Below are 23,769 nucleotides of genomic sequence, written 5' to 3'. Positions count from 1 at the left end.
AGGAAAAAATATATTACATCAAGGGAAATATTACCTTTTCATTACAATGCATAGAAAGGTCCTCAGTACTTCCCATTTAACAAAGTGAATTGGAGACAATGACTGTATTTTGTGTGTGGAAAAAATACCACCTCTACTTCAAAGAGAATGGAAGACATTTACAGAGGCACTTTACTAAATGTACCTCCAGAATTTTCAGACTTGCATATTACCCTAAGTGCATCTTTTATTGAACTGAGTAATGCTAAAAATAGCTTCCTGTTCTGTCCTAATCTCATCTTTAAAAAAATTAAGTAATTTAAATATATGATCATGATTATCATAGGAGGAGGCAGGATGCAGATTTTTCAAATCAAGATAAATTTGTTTGTTTTGGGGTCACATCTAGCTGTTATTCTCAGGACCACTCCACTCCTGGGGCAAAGGGGGCGCTCAGGATTGAATGGGGCTCCATCAAATGTAAGATAAGCAAGCAGTTCACCCCTGCATTATCCATCTGGCTCCAAAAGAAAACACATTTTGTAAATACTATTTTGTCTAACCCGTATGCTTCATCTTAGCAGCAACTATGAAATAAAATACAAATAAGTTCTCAGAAAACAATAAATAATAAGAACCCAAGAGGAGAAAAGTATGTGTTTTTAAAAGAATGCAGTAGATGTAGAATTTGACTTGCCAATTTTATAATCAACTAGATTAAAATGTGACAACAATTTTTTTTTCTATTAATTCCTGCTTTCTCAGGTAAGGTTCCATCTACCAAGAAAGGGAGAAACTCTTCTGGGAGGGGACCAGTCCAATGGGTTATTGAGAGAAATAGAAACCAAATATCCATCTATTAGCATTCAAAAACATGACTGCAGTGAAGTCCAGAGAGATCCCCTCACAAAATACAAGTCCATGAATGGCACATTCTTCTGTTTACTTTTGCAAAACAGGATCCTAGCACAGTCCTCCTGCGTATTCATCTTCATCCTCCTCAGCAGGGGCAGCAGCAGTGCCTCCACTGGTGGCCTGTGGTGCCGCAGCTGCTTTCTTCTTGATTCCCCCACCTGGCACCACCAAACTCAGACCCAGCTTCGCGTACTGTGAATGAGAAAGCAGGTGTTTGAAAGTTAGGGAACTAGAATCCCACAAGTTACCTAGAAAAGACAGATTCTGTCGCTCCACCTCAGGAAAACCCATTCTCTTTCTGGGTGGTTGGGGCTCCTGAACATGATGTGATGGGCACTTCAACTAATAAATATATCAGTTATAGACACACACAGGAATCTCAGAGACTCTGGACAGGCTGCAAGATGGGCTATAGAGAGATTTTGCAAAGATTGTCTGAGAAAAAGAAGAGAAACTAAGCAAGAGCACAGTAAATTCAGTCGTTTACTAAACCTATGTAAAAATTTACCTAAAAATAACAGTTTCTCTGTATTTGTCCTTAAAAATATTTTGAAGTGTTTACATTATAAGCCACAACTAGAGCTCAAAAATATCTTGGAAAATACAAGAGAAACTTCACAGCTCATTTTCTATGTGACATCCTGTCAGGTCTTTTCACACACTCCAGAGAGACCAAGTATCCCACACTTACACATGAATTACAGGTTTATAGGCAGTTAAATAGAAACTTACTTCTGGTTGCCAGAGAAGGGAGATTGCAACAAGTTGAATAAATGGGGCCTCCTTAATAGGGGTAACCACCAATAAACTTGATAAGCAAATGGGAAGTCATCTATAGAGGCTAACACTGAAGGAGAAAAAGAGAACACGAACACACACACACACACACACACACACACACACACACACACACACACACACTGAATAGAGGGAGCTCAATAAATGTCTAGAAACTCATAGTGCTGAGAGAACACGAACACACACACACACACACACTGAATAGAGGGAGCTCAATAAATGTCTAGAAACTCATAGTGCTGACTTCCAAACAGTCAAATCTTTCTCCTCCCACCCTCCCCCGCTCTCTCAATAGAGGGAGCTCAATGAATGTCTAGAAACTCATAGTGCTGACTTCCAATTCTAAATCCCCAGTGAAATTCAAAGCAAGTTGTGTAGTAAAAGGTGGTAAAAATAAAAGGGGGAAAATAATTTCTTCAAGAAGAAAAAAAGAGCTCATCACAGGCCACTTACATCATTGTCCATGTACTTGAAAAGAGGAGAGTTGCACACATCTGACACTTGATCTTGGTCTTGCTGGTCATATCCTTCCAGAAGTTGTTCCAAAGCAGCACAATCTTCACTCCCGTTGAACCCTGGGATGCTACCAAAAAACAAGTATCAGACAGCTATACCTCTCCTTCACATGTCACTCATTGGAGCTGAGTCTGCCACCAGCAGATGTTGGCAGGATTGTTCCAAATAAGGGGATGTAGGACAGGAGCGAGAGTAGAGTGGGTAGGGTACTTGCCTTTCATGTGGTCAATCAGTTCAATCCCCAGCATCCCCAAACACTGCTAGGAGTAATTCCTGAACACAGAGCCTGGAGTAACCCCTGAACATTGTTGAGTGTGGCCCCAAAACAAAAACCAAACCAAACCAAATCTAACCAAATGAGGGAGTGTTATTAGCAAAGTGTTGTGGGCAGCTAGATATAATTAACCACCATGATGTACAGAACAGGACCAACAATTTCTTAGTCCAAAGTGTTAACAATGTTAGAAGTGAGAGTCTGTCCACAGTAAACAAAAAAATCCCTCAATCTCAGTACCCTATGACATAATCTAATAACATTACTTCTCATATGAGGAAAATATAACAAAATCAATTCTTTAAGTCACCAACTCCTACAGAAGCTCCCAATCAACAAAACAGTAAATACCACAATTCTATAAGAATTCTGCTTTAGAAGCTGAAATGCTACTCACACGTTTCTATTACTATAAAATATTAGCGATTGCAAAATCAGTTTCTCAGCCAGTATCTTTATCTAAGTAGCTCCCCTAGATTGAGATATAGAAATGGTAATTGGTTAGTTTACACAAAACTGTTACATCTTACCTGTAGCTCTCCCTGACACATCTTTCTGCAGCCACATAGTCATTTCTGTGCAGATGCACTAAGACTTGAGCGATTGTTTTCTGAAATAAAAGAGGTGATCATGGCTCAAATCTCTATTCAATAAAGTCAATTTCCTGACAGCTGGAATTCAACTCTGAGTCTTCATTTGTATAGATATTTATAAATTCTGCAATGACAGGCACAGAACAGCTGAAGGAAAGATTCTAGTACAGCACTTTAATTTGCACACAAACCACTGGGAGTCCAGTTAAAATGAAGATTTTGACTAAGTAGGCCTGAGACAAGCCTAAGATTCTACTGGGAGTCTATAATGAGGTCCCACGTGGTCTTGACACTGTCAGTCTAAGGACCACACTTTATTAACAAGCCTTAGAATACAACCACATTAAAGACCTTTTAAAAATTCATCCACAAAAGTAGCAATAAGATCAGATGTTTGATCAGATATTACTACAAAAGAGCTCTTATAACATTTATGAATCTTCTAGATAAAAATCATTGTCTTCATATAATTTATTGCTTCACAAGTCGACTAAATCTTTTCTCATTTTATTATCAGATTAAGCCATTCAACATTTTCTTTAAGGTACCATTATTTTTAAGTGCTAAAATTTAATTTAGTTCATTTTTATAACTATAAAAGTATTTACAGCTATTTTTTATTAAAAATGTTTTTTAAAAATCAGTCCTTTTGTCTATTCCTTTTAGCTGTGTTTACCCTCATAAAACAGTTAGATTTGCTTCAAACTCCTGATCTGATCATTCCCACATCTTGATCACCTCTTGCTGGCATCAGCTCTTTCCTCTGCAATTGGTTCTGTTTTTCTGGTGCCTTCTCTATTGGGAGGATCTGGATTGTGCAAGCTTGCAGGAATAGACTTGGAGTTCTCAGGAGAATGCAGATGTTGCCAGCAGACAGTCCAGGCTCATACTGTGAGCTTCAGCCTCTAGCCTGAGTTCATTTTCTATTGCTCCATTGTGTTCCACACAGGAGCCCTACCTGGGTTATGAGCTCTGGACAAATGCTTTCATCTTATTTTAGTCCTCAAAGTCTACTCTTTCTGGGTCTTTCTCCTATGATCTTAGCTCTTCTCAGTTTACTTTTAGTGCTCTACATACCTCTGCCACTGCCCATGATTAGGGCTCAACCTCCAAGCAAATCAAGAAAAAACAAGAACAATAATGGGATTTCTTAAGAGTTTGTCTAGTTAGAAAGATGAAGACAGCAGGATTCCTTGAGGGCTGGCTGCTGGCTCATGTGCTTGAGCATAGAGCCAGGAGTAAGCCCTATTTCCTGATCAACAGCAAGGTAAAGCCCCAAACCAAACAAAAGGCAAAAACTGTACTTCTCTGAAGCAAAGCTGCAAGAGGACACAGGACAAACTCTGGAAACTTATGCATGCTGTTGTTTTACTCCCTCCTCTAGAGTCCTGCCTTCTTTTACTCTAAGAGCAGCAGTTGGAAGTCGTAGTTGTATTCAGCAGGAAAAATAGGCTGCAGAATACTTTCTCCCTTTTAGCTAAAACTAAATGCACAGCAAGTATTATTTAATATATACAAACATCCATGAAAACCAGTCTGAAGTAGTTCATCTGCATGAAAATGATCTAACATAATACCAAAAAAATAACACTTTCAAAGCACACCTTATAACAAGTTGGGTAATTCTCAATTTCCTTATAAATATTTTTTTCCTTCTGAATAGATAGTGCCGCTTCATCAAACCTGAAGCCAAAACAAAGAAATATAAATCAAAGCAGGTTTAAACAATACATAGTAGATGCTGCTTTTGTTAAGTATTTTATATTACAGATTTTTGAGAAATAAAGACAGCTGAAAATTTAGCAAAAACTTATTGGACTTATATTTGAAATGTTTCAATCATCCTTTTACAAACGAAGCAGAAAAAACTTTAGAAAAAGTTATAAAGGCCAATGGAGAGTGTGAGTTTCAGTAATGAACATCCATTAATGACTTTCAAACCCAACAAGCTGCTCTGAACAACTGTACTGTGACAGCAGAGAAAATTCCCAATTTAATCCTCCTTTTTTCCTTTCACCGAAAGGCCATCCAGACACCCAGAATAGTGCCTCCTTGCTAATGGATGAAAGCCCCCCAACTCCTGCTTGTCAGATGCTCCATGCTACTATAGGGATCCCCAGTGGTTCTCTGGCTCAGGGAAAAACAGAGGGCTACAAAATTCTTGTCACCTCTGATTCATAACCAGTCAACTTCTCTTACACATTTCCTTGTCTTCCATTCCCCTCAAATGACAGGCTGACAAGGGGATTACCAAAAACATTCCCTCAAATCTTCAAAGGCTCTCCCCCTTTTACTTCCTTCCCAGCTCTAACCTCATCTTACCTCAACCTGATCCTCATTTCCCTCTAGTGTTGCAATGTAGTGAGAACTCCACAATTCACTCATTAGCATCTAACTCGAGACTATGGCTAGATTTTGGAGCCATTTCTCTTTTCCTATAGGTCAAAAACTGAACATGCAGTCTGCCTGTCAGGACAAAGAGGCCTAATAGCTGTGACTCAAACTGACAGTATTAAAATTTTGTATATTCCTATATCTTAATAATTGTTTTTAAAAATTCAGAATAACAGTTTCATCATTACTGTAAATTAATTAAACTGAATTTCTGAATTTCTCAGGCAATTAACTCCTACCAACTGGAAAAATATATTCTGCATTTTCAGAGATAAACCTAGTAAATTCAGGGAAAATATATAATAGGTATAGAAGTATATATATATATTTGGTTTTTGGGTCACACACGGCAGCACTCAGGGGTTATTCCTGGCTCTATGCTCAGAAATTGCTCCTGGCAGGCTCAGGAGACCATATGGGATGCTGGGATTCAAACCATCGTCCTTCTGTGTGCAAGGCAAATGTCCTACTCTGTGCTATCTCTTTGGCCCAGAAGTGTATTCTTAAGATTGTTCCCTACCCCACCAAGATTCCTGTTCTACACTACATGCAATCAACTCCCCTTGAATGTGAACAAGATGGGACTAAATCCTGTGAGTAGAACACTATATAACGGACTTTGAGTAGATCAGAGTGTGCTGGTGGGCCTGGCCTAACCAAGAGGTCCATGACAGGTCAGTGAGTAGAACTGAAGCTAATTTCTCCTCTGTGCTAGAAATCATGCAAAGCTATAGGAAGGGGCTCTGGATCTGGGTTCATGGAGAGTCAACCACAAAACACAAATGGTGTGTCTGTTCGATCTGCTCAATGAAATCTGCTCAACTGCCTCGGATATTCTCTATACACGGGGCAAAATCTCACCAGGAAGCCATATTAAAATGTTGAAAACTTCATACTGAGAGGATAAAATCAAGATAATTACAGTGATTCTTGAATGTATAAATGTATATTCAATAAATCAGATTAAAAATTGTAAGTATTAGATGATTTTACCTATATGTGCAATATAAAGATACACAACTAATGAACAGATAAAACGAAAAGGTCAACCATGGACATTGATAATAAAATTAGGCTAGCCAAGGAGAAGTGGAAGGGACAGGAAAGAGATCAAGAGAGGAATGGAAATAAAGATAAAAAATAAACTGCTTCTCTCATGCTGCTGAGCCAATAAAAGCAAAATGCATGACCAATTTTGGTATAACAACTTTAGAAAAACTGAAGGTCTTTTAATATTTAATTCAATGTGCCAACTAGCAATTATAAGTATTTCTTCTATTGGTAGTCTGATATGTCTATGGCACATTATTTAAGTCCCAAATGCAGATGAAGGTACATTGGAGTCATAAATTAAGTCTTGGGAAACTCACCTGCGTCCACGTACTAAAAGTCTGGAGGCTTTTCCTAGTAATTCAACTGCCTGTCTTAAGCGTTCCTCATTCTGATGGAGTTAAATAAAGAAAACGGAAGATTAGCAGCTTCCATGCAGAAATCTTTACACTCACCCCTCTGCCCCCAAATTATTTGCCAAAGAAGTCAGTACTTGAAAGGGTGGGGGGGGGGTCAAAACTGCTACTTTGTTTCATTACTCTCTAATTAAAAAAAATAGTTCAGGGGTCGGAGCAGTGGCACAAGTGGTAAGGCATCTGCCTTGCCCATGCTAGCCTAGAACAGACCTGGGTTTGATCCCCCCCGCGTCCCATATGGTCCCCCAAGCCAGGAGTAACCCCTGAGCTTTGTCAAAGGATGTGGCCCAAAAACAAACTAACAAACAAAAAAACAGTTCGGCTGGAAGAATAGAATAAAATTTTAAAGTCATCTTTGTATTTTTCTCTGTTCTCCTATAGAGAATGAATTAAAACTTTTATCAAATACTTAAACAAAAAAAATCACACTTACCTCAAATACATTAGCTGTCTGTTGATATAACTGTACAGCCTTTTCTGGATCTACATTTTCTATAAGCCTATAAAATAAGACAAGAGAACAGGACTTCTATGAGGAATAAGATACTTTATTTTTCAGAGGACTTGATTAAGAATAAAATGACAGGGCTGTTACTGGGCAAGAGAATCCCACACACTCACTTCCCAGCTCGCTCTAAGGCCATGGCTGCAGTGTCGGGAGTGCCGTTCTCAAGGTACATCATACTGGCTTTCTCGATCAGATGAACAGCCTCTGGCAACTTCTGCATCTCCTTTAGGTAAAGAATTAGCAAGGAACCATAAATGAATCAATTTAGAAATAATAAAAGTAACGAGGTGATATTCATAACATTATTTCTAGTTCATAGAAAACATACAATGAATATACTGGAAATGAAAGGCTACATGCTTCGTCTCCCCATAAAGTTTTATTTCATCAAACTAAGCATATTTCTGTAAATTTTACATGGGCTCTTACCATCAAATCACAGGAGCTGGGAAATAATGTCAAACAGAAACCAAGAAAATGTGCTCATGAATGCTTCCTAGCATTTAAAATTCTGCAAACAGGTAGCCTCAAGGCCATATCTCTTCTCTAAATATATCTAGCTTGAACTGTTTGGATTTTAAAATCGGATATCTTCAGGTCCTGTCTCATGGCTTCCAACTGTGAAAATACATCAGAAGCAATGGCGGTGGGCAGTGGGCTTAGGCTGGAGAGCAGCTGGGTCCCCTTGGACTGGACATGTCATCTCTCAGAAATGGGAAGATTTCTCCCCACTCCCCACTGCCCCACATACCCAGGCTTTTCCTTCCTCTCCATCCAGATGTTACTGGCTATGCTAAGTGTCATAACAGAATAAAGCTACCTTATAATTAAACCATAACTCTTAGTAATATGCTCCCATATTTAATATAACCAAACCAAAATTATTTTTCTGTATTATTTAAAAACCTATGTAGCTCAGTAGCAGACCATTTGAGTATTTACCTTTAAATATACATAAACCTCTATAATGTTTTCTGGCTGGCATAATCTATTTAGAATTGACATATTGTATCTTAAAAATGGTTTAATGGGTTGCTTTCAAAACCTCCTATTCAATACTACACTAAGCCAATAAATTCATTAGAATATAATACTACTGACCTAATTCCTACCAACTTCAAAATACAACTTTCAATTTAGTTATGAAGGCTAACAATGAAAAGGCACTATACAAAGTAAAGTAGTTATTACTGAAAAATCAAGAAATGATATCAGTTAATATAATCTCAAGCCTAAGTGAAAATTACACCTTTCTCATAGAAACCAAAGGTCAAGAAAAGAATCAAGAGTCTTGAGGGTGGAGAGATAGTACAGCAGGTAGGACATTTCCCTTGCAGGAAGACAGCCTGGGATCAATCCCCAGCATCCCATGTGCCCCCCCCCCAAGGACCACCAGGAGTGATTCCTGAGTGCAAAGTCAGAGTCACCCCCAGCACTGTTGGGTGTGGCGACAAAACAAAAAAACAAACAAAAAGAATCACAGCTTGGAGTTTATGTTGAAGGATATTTAAAAAGGATATTTAAAAAATAGGAGAGAAAAATCTAACAAAACGTACTTCACTGGCTTTAGTTCCACAGTGACTACAATTCACAATCCACTGATTAAACAAATATACACTGAAACATGAAAATATGTAGGAGAATAAAAAAAAACAGTATCACCTAGCCGTCAAAGTTTTACTATCCTAAACAAGATATAATACAGAGCAAGACATGAAAAAGCAGTAAAAATAAATACCATCTAAGTCACATTTTAAAACTAGTAACTATATCTCCTTGGTAGTAAATCACATCAAACAGAACTGTGACTAACACTGATGTCTCACCATCAAGAATGAGAGGCTCCTTACTTAAAAATTATACTCTTTTAGTCTCACCAGATTCTTCCAGCATGGCAACATTCCGAAGGAAATTAAAATACGCTTATTTTCGGTGGCATTTGTACTTCAGTTAACTTAGTTTCTAGGGACTAAGTAGAATATGAAATCTTTTTTTTTGGGGGGGCCCCCCAACCCCAGAATATGAAATCTTAGCAACTGTAAATAATATAACCAAAGGTTGAGCACTGTGCCCTCCCCATACCAACAACTATCAACCATTGGGGTGGGGCTAAATGTCAAAATTTTAATGTGTTGGAAATATTAGCTCTGAAAGGTAGATCAGAGAGCTCAGGACACCTAGTCTGTCTAGGAGGGTCGAAAGGCATTTAATTAACAGACAAGAAATGTCAGCAAGCATTTGTATATTTTCCTATGCATCTCCTTTATTTAAAGCAATGCTTTTCAAATTTTCAAATTAGACAGACACTAGACCAGCAGAAATCATGCCTTGAAGACTAACTTGTCATGAAACCTCAATTTCTACACTACAGTATTAGCATCCCTGTTAAAACAAGACTAAAGCTGGGAACCAGGATGGATGGGTTGGTAGCACCTGTGCCTTATAGGACTGGTGCAGCATGTTTCAACAAAGTGTGTGATCTCCTTCATAACTGCGTGTGGCCACTAAAGCATACAACTCCCAGTAACCACACAACAAAGTGTGCAAATGTGCAAAAGCTGTGCCCAAATCTTCAACCTTTGGCAAGCACAACGAAAGTGTGCAACCCAAGGCAAAGCTAAAACCAAATATACAAGTACACCAACCAAATATGTGTGCATTTTCTCTAGGTCCTAGCAGAACCACCATTCAACACAGAGAAAGGAATAAAGTAGCATAGAAGCCATGTAAGCACAACAAACAGAAACAAGGCAGAATGTACAACCAGCAACAATAGATTAGGAAAACTTCATACAATGACTTAATAATCCCATTGTAAGATATAAGAATGTTCACAAGTTTCTACTACTAAAGTTATTTTTCTCAATAACTCCATTACCATTTAGTTATAACAAGCAATATATATTAAATTATTTAGTGCCTGCCAATGGGGTAAGTTTGGGTATGGGTGAAAAAGTGGAGACAGGGCCCGGAGAGATAGCACAGCGGCGTTTGCCTTGCAAGCAGCCGATCCAGGACCAAAGGTGGTTAGTTCAAATCCCGGTGTCCCATATGGTCCCCCGTGCCTGCCAGGAGCTATTTCTGAGCAGACAACCAGCCAGGAGTAACCCCTGAGCACCGCCGGGTGTGGCCCCAAAACCAAAAAAAGAAAAAAAGAAAAGAAAAGTGGAGACAATGGTAGAGGGAGTGTTACATTTGAGGTGGGATGGATTTTGGAACACTGAAAGCCAGAAACTATATTATGAACAACTTTGTAAACCATGGTGTTTAGATAAAATAATTTTAAAAATCAGTGAGTTAAGACTACATGTCATAGAAGTTAAAACAAGTGTTACTAAGGTTTGAGCTCTTAAAGCAAAGTTAATATAATAAATAATTCAAAAGATCTTTTTATCAGATTAGAGAACATAAAAATGGAAAATGTTTTATTTCAAGTGCCCTTATACATGCTCTGAGACCAAGTGTCATAAAGTAAGATGCTCTATCTCAGCACAACAGGAAATGAATTCCCAACCTGTCTTGATGCAGGAGAAATATAATCAAAGTAGCACAGGCAATTTATTAAAACATTTCCATCAAAAAGAGTTAGAGAGTAACAAATCTACAGTTCTCAATACCAATGGATAAAAGTCAATGAACTATCTTTTTTTTAAAACCCATGGTAGAAGGAAGGAAGGAAGGAAAGAAGGGAGGGAGGGAGAGAGGGAGGGAGGAAGAGGGAGGGAGAGAAGGAAGGAAGGAAGGAAGGAAGGAAGGAAGGAAGGAAGGAAGGAAGGATGGAAGGGAGAGGGAGAGAGAGGGAAGGAAGGAAGGAAGGAAGGAAGGAAGGAAGGAAGGAAGGAAGGAAGGAAGGAAGGAAGGAAGGAAGGAAGGAAGGAAGGAAGGAAGGAGAAAGAAAGAAAGAGAGAAAGAAAGAGAGAGAGAAAGAAAGAAAGAAAGAAAGAAAGAAAGAAAGAAAGAAAGAAAGAAAGAAGGAAGGAAGGAAGGAAGGAAGGAAGGAAGGAAGGAAGGAAGGAAGGAAGGAAGGAAGGAAGGAAGGAAGGAAGGAAGGAAGAAAGAAAGAAAGAAAGAAAGAAAGAAAGAAAGAAAGAAAGAAAGAAAGAAAGAAAGAAAGAAAGAAAGAAAGAAAGAAAGAAAGAAGGAGGAAAGAAAGGAGGAAGGAAGGAAGGAAGGAAGGAAGGAAGGAAGGAAGGAAGGAAGGAAGGAAGGAAGGAAGGAAGGAGGAAGGAGGAAGGAAGGAGGAAGGAAGGAAGGAAGGAAGGAAGGAAGGAAGGAAGGAAGGAAGGAAGGAAGGAAGGAAGGAAGGAAGAAAGAAAGAAAGAAAGAAAGAAAGAAGGAAGGAAGGAAGGAAGGAAGGAAGGAAGGAAGGAAGGAAGGAAGGAAGGAAGGAAGGAAGAAAGAAAGAAAGAAAGAAAGAAAGAAAGAAAGAAAGAAAGAAAGAAAGAAAGAAAGAAAGAAAGAAAGAAAGAAAGAAAGAAAGAAAGAAAGAAAGAGGAAAGAAAGGAGGAAGGAAGGAAGGAAGGAAGGAAGGAAGGAAGGAAGGAAGGAAGGAAGGAAGGAAGGAAGGAAGGAAGGAAGGAAGGAAGGAAGGAAGGAAGGAGGAAGGAAGGAAGGAAGGAGGAAGGAAGGAGGAAGGAAGGAAGGAAGGAAGGAAGGAAGGAAGGAAGGAAGGAAGGAAGGAAGAAAGAAAGAAAGAAAGAAAGAAAGAAAGAAAGAAAGAAAGAAAGAAAGAAAGAAAGAAAGAAAGAAAGAAAGAAAGAAAGAAAGAAAGAAAGAAAGAAAGAAAGAAAGAAAGAAAGAGAAAGAAAAAGAAAGAAAAACCCATGGTATTAAAAAATACAGACTTGCAATCTTTTACAGTTAAGAAAGCTGTACAGAGCTCAGGAAAATTTACTTAAGAGATTGTCTTTCTCTCTCTCCCTCTCTTTGTCTCCCCAATCGCTGTCTATAGCAAACTCAGAACCTTCCGTGTTCTCTCTAATACATTCTTTTCTAAATTTCACTTTTAAAAACCCCTCTCTTAAAAGACACACAGAATGTACCTGGAATTTCAAGTTAGTATACTTTGGGCAAGAAATCTTTATAGCAGGATTTCCAACCATATGTATTTACTCTAATGCCTTGTAGAGTATTCATTTTACCTATAGAACAGTTCTGAAGCATCACTGACCTTCAACATCATGCCAGCTTGCTCGTAAGCTCTGCAAAGAGAACATAATTTAGTATATCATTTTTTAATAAAATAAGTAGAGAAACATCAAGCCTTGGATAAAAAAAGCTATTTCAAGCAAAACTAGTCCTGACTCTGTACTGCTTTATGAAGCAACAGGTCTGTACTGTCATATGAAGCAATTCTATTTCTGTTAACAATAATATAATTAGAAACATTTATCTCAGTTATGGATTTTATTTTACAGATGCAAAATTAAGTAAGGTTCAGAAAGGTTAAGTGAATTTCTATTTGACAAACCTATACCCAATTTTGGAAAAAAAATTAAATCTCCATATAAATTTTAAAACACTTCTCATTTCTCTCCATCAAGAAAGAGAGGAAAAGGGCTCTTACTTTTTTTTATTAGTTACTGAACATAATTATCTTAAAAGTAAGATGACTGTCATTGACACCTATGTATCTTCATTAGGAGTAAGTTGGTTTTTTGTTTGTTTGCTTTGGTTTTTTGAGCCACTACCAGGAAATTCTCAGGGATTACTCCGGGCTCTACACTCAGAAATCACTCCTGGCAGGCTCAGGAGACCATATGGGAAGCCAGGGATCTAACCTGGGTCAGCCACATGCAAAGCAAATGCCCTAACCACTCCAGCCCCAGTAACTTGGTTTAAGATTCAAAGGAAGGCTGAAACAAATGCAAATGATCTTATTTAAGTTGATACATATAACTCGCTATGAATTTATAACATGAAAATTTTACTATGAAAAAACAGTAATTTTAAAATATAATAATATGCAAAGATGAAAATATAAAGGATATTTACTTACTTAGCAGCATGAAAAAGACTGAATGGATGTTAACAAAATTAAGGGGAAAAAAATCAGTAATTTCTGAAGGTTTTCTATTTCATAGGCAAAGTTAACTAAAGCACTCTCACTTCTACAAAATTCTACAGATAATTTTCCTTGAACAGGGACTATAAGGAGTTTCTTCATATCATCCCAACTTCAGTATCAATGCTGCTAACATGAACACCAGAAACATTAAAATGCCTCTGTAAACTAAACAATTTCTTCAAATTACACAATTCTCACTGGTAAAATATAATTACAACCAAAAAAATGAGTTTTTAAAACTTTCCATTGTCTGCAAATTTTACACATATGAAAGATGTAACTTTAACTTGCCAGTGAGGTACCTATATATCTGCTAAGTTATAAACGATGAGAAAACACTACTTTAATATAAGTTTAAATAAGAAAACTTAAGAAAGTTTCTATTTTTTTTAAATCCTTGGAGTACCTTAAATATTTCTGACACCTGTGCTATTTCTTCACTCAGGGCCCATCTCTTGATTTTTCTCATTTAATCCCAAGAAAAATAATCAAGTAAATATACAAAGTAAAGCTTCAAATTCAGTTCTTCTGAACTGTAAAGATCTGACCATTAAATTTCTATAAATGTAACTTCTCATAAAAATGTACTATTTGGACTTGCTCTTCCTTCAAGCGTCGTGAACACCTATTCCCTTGCTCTGTCTTTACTTGCTTATTTCCACTCCGGAGAAATCCATATGCTCTCTTGAACACTTATGTCCCCTTTCTCTCCTCCATCTTTCTATGCAACTTTCATTCATAAAAACTGCCTTGGTTAATTAATGAAAAAAGTAAATTTTTGCTAATTACTTTCTAGTAACATTGTGTTTACATGTAGCATATGTGTAATAAAATGAATTTTTAACAAATTAAGTCATAAAGGGTGAAAAAAGATACGCCCTGTTATTCTCATGGGCTGCGGCTTCTCTCAGGCAGGCATCTTTTGCTTGATCAAACTGTTTCGCATTTTTAAAAGCAACAGCTGAAACAACAAAAGACAAAGAAAAAATACTATTTCATCACTAACTTAACTGAATCACTGTAACAATATTCATTGCTGTAAAGTATTAGAAAAAACTTATTTTATCACATAGGAAGCTCCACTAAACTATAAAATTGTACTTTCTAAAGCAATATTCTCAAGTTTTGAGTATTACTGACTCAAACATATTTCCAAAAACATTCTTATTTTTAATAAATTGGAGATGACATATAACTGATATTATTTCCAATATTAGTATCTAAACTTCAAGACACTAAAATTTCATTGAGTCAAGTCAATGCTCTCAAATAGAGGAAACAAAGACAAGCATATTTCACTAGTCTACATATGAAAATGAAAGCAGTGCTTCATTTATTATTTTATCTTTTAAATTATCCTGAAATGAGTAGCAAGTAACACATTAAATATTTTTACATTAAATATTTTTATAATGAACTATCCTTTTGCAAAAGCACACTCTTTAATAAATGTCTAAGAAATTAACAATCTGACTTTTAAAAAGGCAGATGTGTCCAAAGGGGATTGGAGCAAGACCTTTAAGTATGGCACTTGCATTACACCCAGCCATGCCAGGTTTGATCCCCAGCACCACATATATTACCCCATGCCCTGCCACGAGTGATCTCTGAGCACAACTGGGTATGGTCCAGAAACCAAAACAAACAACAATATAGATTATAAGTGTCTGAAGACCTGAACCTACTGCTATTGTAAAAGTGGCACCATCAGATCAAAAGGATTAAGAGTGGTCCCAAATGTATGAACATACATATACTTCATGAATTCTTCATGAATGTTTACAAGTAAAGCTCATATATGAGCCAAATAATTTGCAGATCTGCTTAGAATAACATGATATTGTGAAAAAAGTTTAGCAAAGAAAAACCTGTACTTGATAATAAGAAGCATACCAAAAGCCGTAACAAAACTCCTGAGAGTGACTAAGTTCAAGAATATAAATGACTAGAACCTGAAGAGATCACAGAGTGGGCGGGACATTTGCCTTCCATGTGGCAGACCCTGGTTCAAACCTGGGCATTCTCAGATGGTTCCCCAAGCCTGCCAGGAGAGATTCCTGAATGCAGAGCCAGGTGTAACTCCTGAGTACCACTGGGTGTGTCTAAAAACAAAAACAACCAAAAATTCAAAAATATAGGGATGATGCTAAGACTATGACTGTATACACTCCCTTTGCTCATCTCTGAAGGGAGAAGAAAGAGAAACAGAAAGAGAACAAATGTGTGTGTAAGTGAGAGAGAGAGAGAAAATCACTATGTCAGTCCTCGACACATTTAAAAATAACAGCTGGAGACAGTATAATGGTAGAGAACTTTGTCTTGTATGTGACTGGCCCAATTTGTTCCTGGGACAAAGAGTCCCTGAATGCTGCCAGGTCTGATCCATGAGCAGAGTCAGGAGTAAGCCCTGAGCTCTGCCAGGTGTGTCTCTCCTTTCCTGGCACACTCAATAAATAATCAATAGAAACATACATGGACAAGCTATAAAAAAAATAGACAGTTACACTCCTAAAGGCCTACTCCAGAACACTTGCTAGGCTGAGATTAAGCTTCCTATCTCCTGGACCTTGCAGGCAGGCAGCAGTGACAAACCAGCTTAGAGCTGCACCTACCTGCTTTTCCATACTCAGAGGCAGCGCTGTCATAATCTGGTTTCCACTTGAAAAAGCCCGTTTTCAGACTAAAACAAAAAGACACATTTAATAGGTGTTACCACCCACATGTACATTGGAAGCCAGCCTTAAATAGCCCTGTAGTCACTGGAAAAGATGAAGACAAGGCGGGGTTGCCAACATTCCCATCTTGCCCTCACCTTAATTTACTTGTAAGCATCTACAACACCACCACCAACACCAACACCCCCGCCTCTTCCCCTGTGAGGGACACAGATGTTTCCTCTGAAACGGTGAAAACCTAGGGAGCTGAGGGTCACAGTACACAAGCCTAGAGCACCAGCAGCAACCTTATCTGGACAGGAGCTAAAGCGTGAAGTGATGAGACCATACTCATCACTCATACCCATACTCATACTCATACCCGAGCCCCAGAACCAGAAAGCATGGTGGGAACAGCGATCCTCTTTTACGAAGACCTGAGGAGCAGCTCATCAAGTCAAACCCTTCAACATCTGAGTCCCTAAAACACAGAATCCAGAAAGCAGTTGGATTCCCAAGAAAAATCAGTAAAACACAGAGAGAGGATTTCTAAGAAAATAAGGAAAAGATAGAGATATTAACTGGGAGCCACCATGTATCACATTGTTGATTCAAAGATTTCTTCTCAGAGTCTGCAGAAAAAAGTCCAGAGAAGAGAATGTAAACATAAGAGGAAGGGGGATTTCAGATAAGAAAGCGAATAGCCACCACTGAAGAGGGAGAAAGGAAGAGACAGTTATGAGAACAAGGACTCACCACTGTCTTCTGAGATATCAAACTAGAAAATAATCATGTTTGAGTCCTTCTCTTACTTGCCCTTTCTGTGATTTTTTTAAAGCAATTCCAATTCTAAGAGCTTAAACTAACTCAGACTGTCAAGCTTGGATTTGCCTGAAGTTTACTAAATAAACATTACCTTAAATCAGAAATTTTCAATTAGTGAAATTCTCTTAATAGTGTCAGAACTCTCTTAGTGTCAAAGGCGGGGGCTTAATTCAGAGAAGGAATTTCTCTTCCTCAACCAGCATATCAGAACACCTTTATTTGCTGACAACTATATGAACCACCCAGAAGCTTTTAATTTACGGAAAAGTCTTTGCCAATTAAATTTAATTAATATTTGTGTAATATACAGCTGCAGATTCAAATCAGTAAACAATCTCCTGAGAAATCTTACAGGAATCTTACTGTTCACAAAAAAGAAAATTCTTTATTTCAAGCTGTCTAATCTATAAAAAAGATTAAGTATACAATAATGCAAAATTTTAATTTAATTATTAATATAATTTAATTAATTAGCTCCCCCTTTACTCTCAAGCACTCGTTTATATTGCTTAATTAACATAACCTCAAAATTCCCACCCAAACTAATATACAATCACTCAATTGTGCAACACTTTACAGGGGAGAGATTTCAAAATACAGCACAGCATTCCTGTTAGCTCATCCCTCTGCTTAGGAAGAGAAAAGGCACTCTTTAATCCAAGGTTTAATAGTTCTACCTCCTTCCTAGCACTTTCAGCTATTTTTTTTTTGGGGGGTGTCACAACCGGCAGTGCTCAGGGGTTACTCCTGGCTTCATGCTCAGAAATCGCTCCTGGACCATATGGGACACCGGGATTTGAACCGATGACCTTCTGCATGAAAGGCAAACGCCTTACCTCCATGCTATCTCTCCGGCCCCACTTTCAGCTATTTTTGTCAAGTTAATGAAGGAAATTCTGAGGCCAACAGGAGGAGCTGTCTCCAGAAGACCAAAAAGCAAAAACCTAATTTTTAATTAATTGAGGAAATTAATTGTAATTAGGATTAGGCAATAACCCATAATCACTAGAACATAGAGGGGAAAAAATCCAAACAACTCTCCTAAGCTCCTGGCCCATGTTTCTTGTACTAATTCACACTTCTGTCTAGAGGCCCAAGTATAATATACCCATACATGTATGTGGTCATCGACCTATATATCCTCTCCCCCAATTTGGGCTGACCTCTCCTTCCATACCATCCCCCACATTGAACTTAGAAAATACAACTTCCTCTAAATTTGATCCTGTCACTAAAACTTACAAAGTCTATGTGACAAATGTCACCCAGTTCTGCCTTGCAATATTTAGTTCAGGCCCTCTGTATGAGGCTAACTACATACAAAAGCTGCCTGTCCTTGTCCATTCTCATCCACTTCCCCTACCCAAGAAACAGCATCTTTTCCATATTTCCTCTTGTCATTAAAACCACTGCATACTTCTACTCTAATATTTGATACGATACCCATGAGAAAAAAAAGGATGAACTGTTCTTTGACCCTGCATTTCTGGCATTGAGTTCCAATAAGGCTTGAGAAAGTTTTGAAGCAATAAGCACAATAAGCACATGACCTTTTTTTTTTTTTTTTTTTTTTTTTGCTTCTTTTTTTTACTGAGGTATAACTGATAGGCATTTTATTAGTTCCCGGTATACAAGATGGTTAAGATAGTTGTATATAGACGGGAGAAATGGCTCAAGAGGCTGAGAGCATACTTTGCTCACATGCATAAGCTTTGCACAGCATTAAGACACTAAGAATGAGGAAGTTAAGAGTGCTAAGTACACTCACTAGCTGCTGTACAGGGTCTGAAAGTACTCACTATGCTTTAAGTGCTTGATAGCACTGGGTGTGACCCTCAAACCAAAACAACAGAAAAAAATATCTACAAACACTGCAAAAAGCACACCACCATAAATATAATTACCAGGTTACAGGGCATCTTGTATTTTAGTAAGGTGAACTGGGATGGGAGGTGGGGCTCCAGAATTCGGTCATCAGAAAAACCAAACTATGTTCAGAAGCTTAAATTCTCACATTCCCCATACTCTAATTTGTACTAGAGGGGAGAGGGACCAAAACAGTTAGAAACTGATTGCAAATAATTGAGAAGCCTTTATAAAATCTCAGTATCCTGGGTTTTTCCAAAAACTAGTAGTTCCCAGGCTGGCAAATATATATGCACCAAGTGACAGATGAAAAGAAGTTCCTACAAGCAGGACCCTCCCAGATCTGGGCCTAGTTATCACCATTTGACTATGAATCTGTTTCTCTAATCAAAGCTTTTAATAGGGCCTTAAGGATTCCCTTTTAACAAATCAATCAAGGGGCTCTCAAAGAAAATGCCAAGTTTGTAATCAAGATGACAGAAATTAAAGAAAGACTGACTATTTGCTGCCGGCCTCTAAAGTAGGATGAGGACAACTCTGTGGGCCGGAGAACTTCATCTGTGCAGCCTAATACAATCTCAAAGTTACAAGTGACTCCAAAGTCAGTTGACTTAACCAATCATAAAGACTTGTCAGTTAAGACTTGCATAAAAACTATCCCCTCAAGCTGTATCTGGGTCTTGGAATCAATTCGGTACCTTTCAGTTTCAGTATTTAACCTCCTGTCAACTATAAGCTTTCGGGAATGAACCACATTAGACTTCCAGCTTCCCAGTGGCTGTTTCCGGTATAGAGGGGGCAACTTAATAGCGGAGAGAGAAGAGAGAGAGGAGAGAGAGGAGAGGAGAGAGAGGAGAGGAGAGAGAGGAGAGAAGAGAGAGAAGAGAGAGAAGAGAGAGAGAGAGAGAGAGAGAGAGAGAGAGAGAGAGAGAGAGAGAGAGAGAGAGAGAGAGAGAGAAACAGGGAGACTGTTTAGGCAGAACTTGTTAGTGGTTCGATTCCAACAAAATAGACACCTGAAAAGGACAGAGTGTTTGTGCATCTTGTCCCTAAGAAACTCTGTGATGGGAAATGACAAGGGACAGCGAGCAGTGCTGCAGATAACTATGTAGCCCCCCGTCTCTCCTACCACGGGTCGCCTTAAAACGCCAAAGTTCTCCAAGGGGCGCACTGAGCCCATCAGAGTTGTCGGGGGGGGGGGGGACGTCACCAACCGCAAGAGACGAGGGGCTGGCAGTAGGTCACCGGGGCTGACGCTAAAGCACCCGGCGACGCCCAGAACCGCATAAACACAGGCGCGGCGAATGTGTGGACCAGCCCCCGGGGCCGAGCAGGGGTGGAGAAGCCGGGGCGGTGCATCTGCAGCGGGCGTCCTGCCTGCCAGCCCGGGGGCCGGAATGGGCCGGTTCAGAGCGAAGGTGGGAGGCGCGAGGCCTCCCGGAGGCCAGCACGGGTCCGAGAAGGGGGCAGTCTTCCCCGCGCCGCCGCGCACGTCGTCATCCACATGGCGACACGAGAAGCTCCACTCACTATTTCTCCGCTTTGGCGATGTGCTCCAGGGCCTCGTTTATCTTCTGAGCCGCCATGCCAACAAGCCCGCAGCCGACGTGGACAGCGACGGCCCCGGCGGTGGGAAGCGTGGGAACACCGAGGAGGAGACCGGAAGTGCGTCATTCCCCCGCGACTACGGCGGCCCGCGAGGCTCAAGCCGGTTCAGACGAAGCAGCGCTAACGAGTTAGGACTCCGGGAGAGCTCTGCGCAGGCGCAAACGCTGAGTTCAGGCTATCCCGGCCCCAGCGAGCTGTCGTCGGGCGCAGGCGTGGTGGGTGCTTAAGTGTCTTTGCTCCTTCTTGTCTTTTATTTATCCAAGCCGCACTGGCGTTCTCTTCGCACCCGAAAGTCATCTGGGGCCGATAACTAGATAACATTCCTTCCTGGAACCAGCTTTCCCATGCCTGGCATTATAAATTATTGCATCTGTACCACCATTCGAATAGTTTGCATCCATCATCACCTTTTGAGCGGCAATTGTAGGGCCAGAGATTTCATGGAGGTAGGGCGTTTGCCTTGCATGCAGAAGGACGGTGGTTCGAATCCCGGCATCCCATATGGTCCCCTGAGCCTGGCAGGAACGATTTCTGAGCATAGAGCCAGGAGTAACCCCTGAGCGCTGCCGGGTGTGACCCAAAAACAACAGCAAAAAAAAAATTTGTATGTCTCTCAATATGCAAAACAGCCTGGTTCCCTTTGCTATATCAGTTGCTCCGTCTGCTTTTATTTTAGAAATCGTGGTAAGTGCTTCGGATGAAAGTTGGGAATTGGGATGGTGTGGTTGATTCCAATGAATCCTCGGTGGTTTGGAGGTGGTGGGCAGGTTCTTTTTGACTCCAAGCATCAGAAACTAGAGACTAGTCCAGATTAATCGGACCCAAGTAGTTTTATTTAAATGGGGTGGCAAGAGAAGACGCAAACAGGACTCTCAGAGTGAATGAATCTCGGTCTCATTTTATACTGTGTACCGGTGAAGTGAGTCGATTTATTTCTCATCTTGCTTTTTAACTCAGGTGTATTTGATGGAAGCACAAGCATATTTGAGGTTGCCACAGCTGGGGACTATTTCTGGCTCTGCTCAGCTCTGGGCCCAGGTGTTGCGGCAGGAGTTGCATTGGGATTTACCTGCTTGTAAAGCAAGTGCCTTAACCCCGGTCCTATCTCTCCAGTTCCCCAAGTAGACTTTTTAAGCCGTGGGCATAATTTTGCCTTGTTGAGACTGAGGCCCGTGGGATAGAAAACTGAGAATGACAAGATATTCGGGATGATTCTTGCTTTGACTAGCAATCTAGCCCTACATGTTTCCTTCATCATTATCCTCAGAGCAAACAGTTTCTTTCCCTAATTTTCACCTGCTAGTTTCCACTGTCCCTCAGATATTATTGCCCAGATATTATTAGTTCCTAAACAGCCCTTCATAGTGTCAGTTTCAAGTTGGCACTTAGTTTCCATCATTCTGTTCACCGTTCCTGTGCCAATTTTTCATCTTCACTAGAAGCCCCCTCTTATCATAATGATCTTTTCTCTTTATCCCAAGATATATTCTGTTCCTCAAGCTCCTCTTTTCCATATACCCTCACCTTCCTCGCTCTTCCTCATGGCCCAAAATAACCCCAATTCTCCATCTAGTCTGAAACTCCTCTTAAACAAGTGAATGTGGCTGGAGAAAAACAACCCAACCTGCTAACTTGACTTGTTAGTCTTCTGAATGCTTGTGCCCATCAAGAACTTTGGTCCTGCTGAGAACTACTGTTCATTTCCTAAACCCAGCTCTTCACCTAACTACTCATAAGACTGTTCACACCCTCATTCTCTCCAAAATTGCAACGCAATTCCTCTACTCACCAACACTTCTTGTGCGATAGAAAAAGAATAATCAGCAGAGAACTCTAACTTGTCTTGATACCTTTATCAACTCTATCTGTTCCAACATTTCTGCCTTTTCTATGGTGTCAAAGGCTTTTGGTGTCAGAGGCCTTTGAACCTCTCCATTTTATCATCCCTCATTTTGTTTCTGGATCTACATATAGCCTTGCTCCGTCATCATGTTGTCGTGCTTAAGCTTCCTTAAATAATGATGGTGACCTTACAAACTCATCAAGAGGAAGTTTCAGATTTCCTAAGTCCCGGGCATCAGAAACAACTCAATCTCAGCCACATGTTATTAGTCAAAGTATATCTTTAGGCAGATCCAGATTCAGGTGGGCAAATAGACGAGTTGCAGAATATTGTGGCTATGATTTGCAATCCACCAGAGCTCTGGCATAGTTACATTGAGGAGAATTGTTGCTGGTGCCTCTTCTGTTGGAGAAAAAACATTCTCTTTCTCTGTTGGATATGAAAATAGTTCCATAAGGTTTTTCTTTGCCTGTTGTCCCACCTTGACCTTCGAGGTGGGAGCGCTGTTGAGAGGCGAATAAATAGTTTGGGAGCAAGGTGTTGGGGTCTTTTGGAGAGTTTGCTGGCTGGCTCCAGGTGTTTTTTTGGAGCTTGCAGCAGGCTGACAAAGGGCTCTCTTCGCCCAACCTTTTACCACTTAACTCTCCTGTCTGTGTGGATTATTTGCTGTGGATAAATATTACCTTTTCTTCCTCTTTCTCCTTTTCTTCCTCTTCCTCCTCTTCTTTCTCCTTTTCTTCCGCTTTCTCCTATTCTTTTTCTCCCTCTTCCTTTTCCTCATCTTCCTCCTCCTTCTGTTTTGGGGTCACACTCCTGACTCTGCACTCAGGAGTCATTCCTGGTGATCCCTGGGAAACATGAGAGATGCCGGGGATTGATCCCTAGGTCGGCCATGCGCAAGGCAAGTGCCCTACCTGTTGTACTATTGCTTTTATTCTAGAATCCATTTTGTTTCCCCCACATTCCCCTCTAGAATCCATTTTTTCAAATGCTTAAAGTTAGGCTTAATAACCATTCTGTACCCTAAGCATGTAAAGCTGCTGCAAGTATCCTGCAGTTTTTTAAAGAAGTATCACCAAAGGCCTATAATCTGTCTCATTTGCTCTTGTTTATATAATGTATCATTAAGCATTTTATGAGCATCTATGCTACACAAAGCATAGGAGATAGTAATGAAGAGGGGGGACAGAGGGAAGGAAAAATCTCATTCTCTAGCAATCCAGGACTCCCAGGCTACAGCCCTGTAAGTAGCAGGAAATGACCTTGAATATGACCTGAGAGCTTTCATAAGGAAATGGGAGTCCTACAAAAAGTTAAACCTTAGTGTTTTTATGCCACATTTAGTGAAATGGGAAGTCATGGAGAAAATGAATGGACAAAAATAACAAGGGAAAGATCGTAAATGCTGTATGTGTGTGTGTGGCAGGGGAGGACAGAGCAAGTAGCAAGACCTAATTATTTCA

General features: G+C 39.7%; 1 protein-coding gene across 1 annotated transcript; it reads right to left on the bottom strand.

Moving 5' to 3' along the window:
* Nucleotides 1–787: 787 nt before the first annotated feature.
* Nucleotides 788–20,502, bottom strand: NAPG (NSF attachment protein gamma). Its single transcript, XM_049770119.1, has 12 exons — nucleotides 20,386–20,502; nucleotides 16,123–16,190; nucleotides 14,387–14,471; nucleotides 13,442–13,459; nucleotides 12,614–12,644; nucleotides 7,557–7,666; nucleotides 7,369–7,435; nucleotides 6,840–6,910; nucleotides 4,680–4,758; nucleotides 3,013–3,092; nucleotides 2,146–2,275; nucleotides 788–1,086 (listed from the first exon to the last, which is right to left on the bottom strand). Exons 1-12 carry the CDS (start codon nucleotides 20,439–20,441, stop codon nucleotides 943–945), a joined length of 939 nt encoding a protein of 312 aa, XP_049626076.1. The 5' UTR covers nucleotides 20,442–20,502; the 3' UTR covers nucleotides 788–942.
* Nucleotides 20,503–23,769: the final 3,267 nt, after the last annotated feature.

This window comes from Suncus etruscus, chromosome 3, assembly GCF_024139225.1.
Source record: "Suncus etruscus isolate mSunEtr1 chromosome 3, mSunEtr1.pri.cur, whole genome shotgun sequence".
NCBI lineage: Eukaryota > Metazoa > Chordata > Mammalia > Eulipotyphla > Soricidae > Suncus > Suncus etruscus.
The sequence above is the reverse complement of the archived record's forward strand: the minus strand, read 5'-3'. Positions and strand labels throughout refer to the sequence as shown.

Coding starts and splice junctions, on each gene's coding strand:
- NAPG (XM_049770119.1), bottom strand. CDS start 20,441: ATGGCGGCTCAGAAGATAAACGAGGCCCTGGAGCACATCGCCAAAGCG. Junction 14,472..16,122: donor CTCTGAGTATGGAAAAGCAG/GTAGGTGCAGCT, acceptor TTGTTGTTTCAG/CTGTTGCTTTTAAAAATGCG. Junction 7,436..7,556: donor GCCTTAGAGCGAGCTGGGAA/GTGAGTGTGTGG, acceptor CTTATTTTATAG/GCTTATAGAAAATGTAGATC.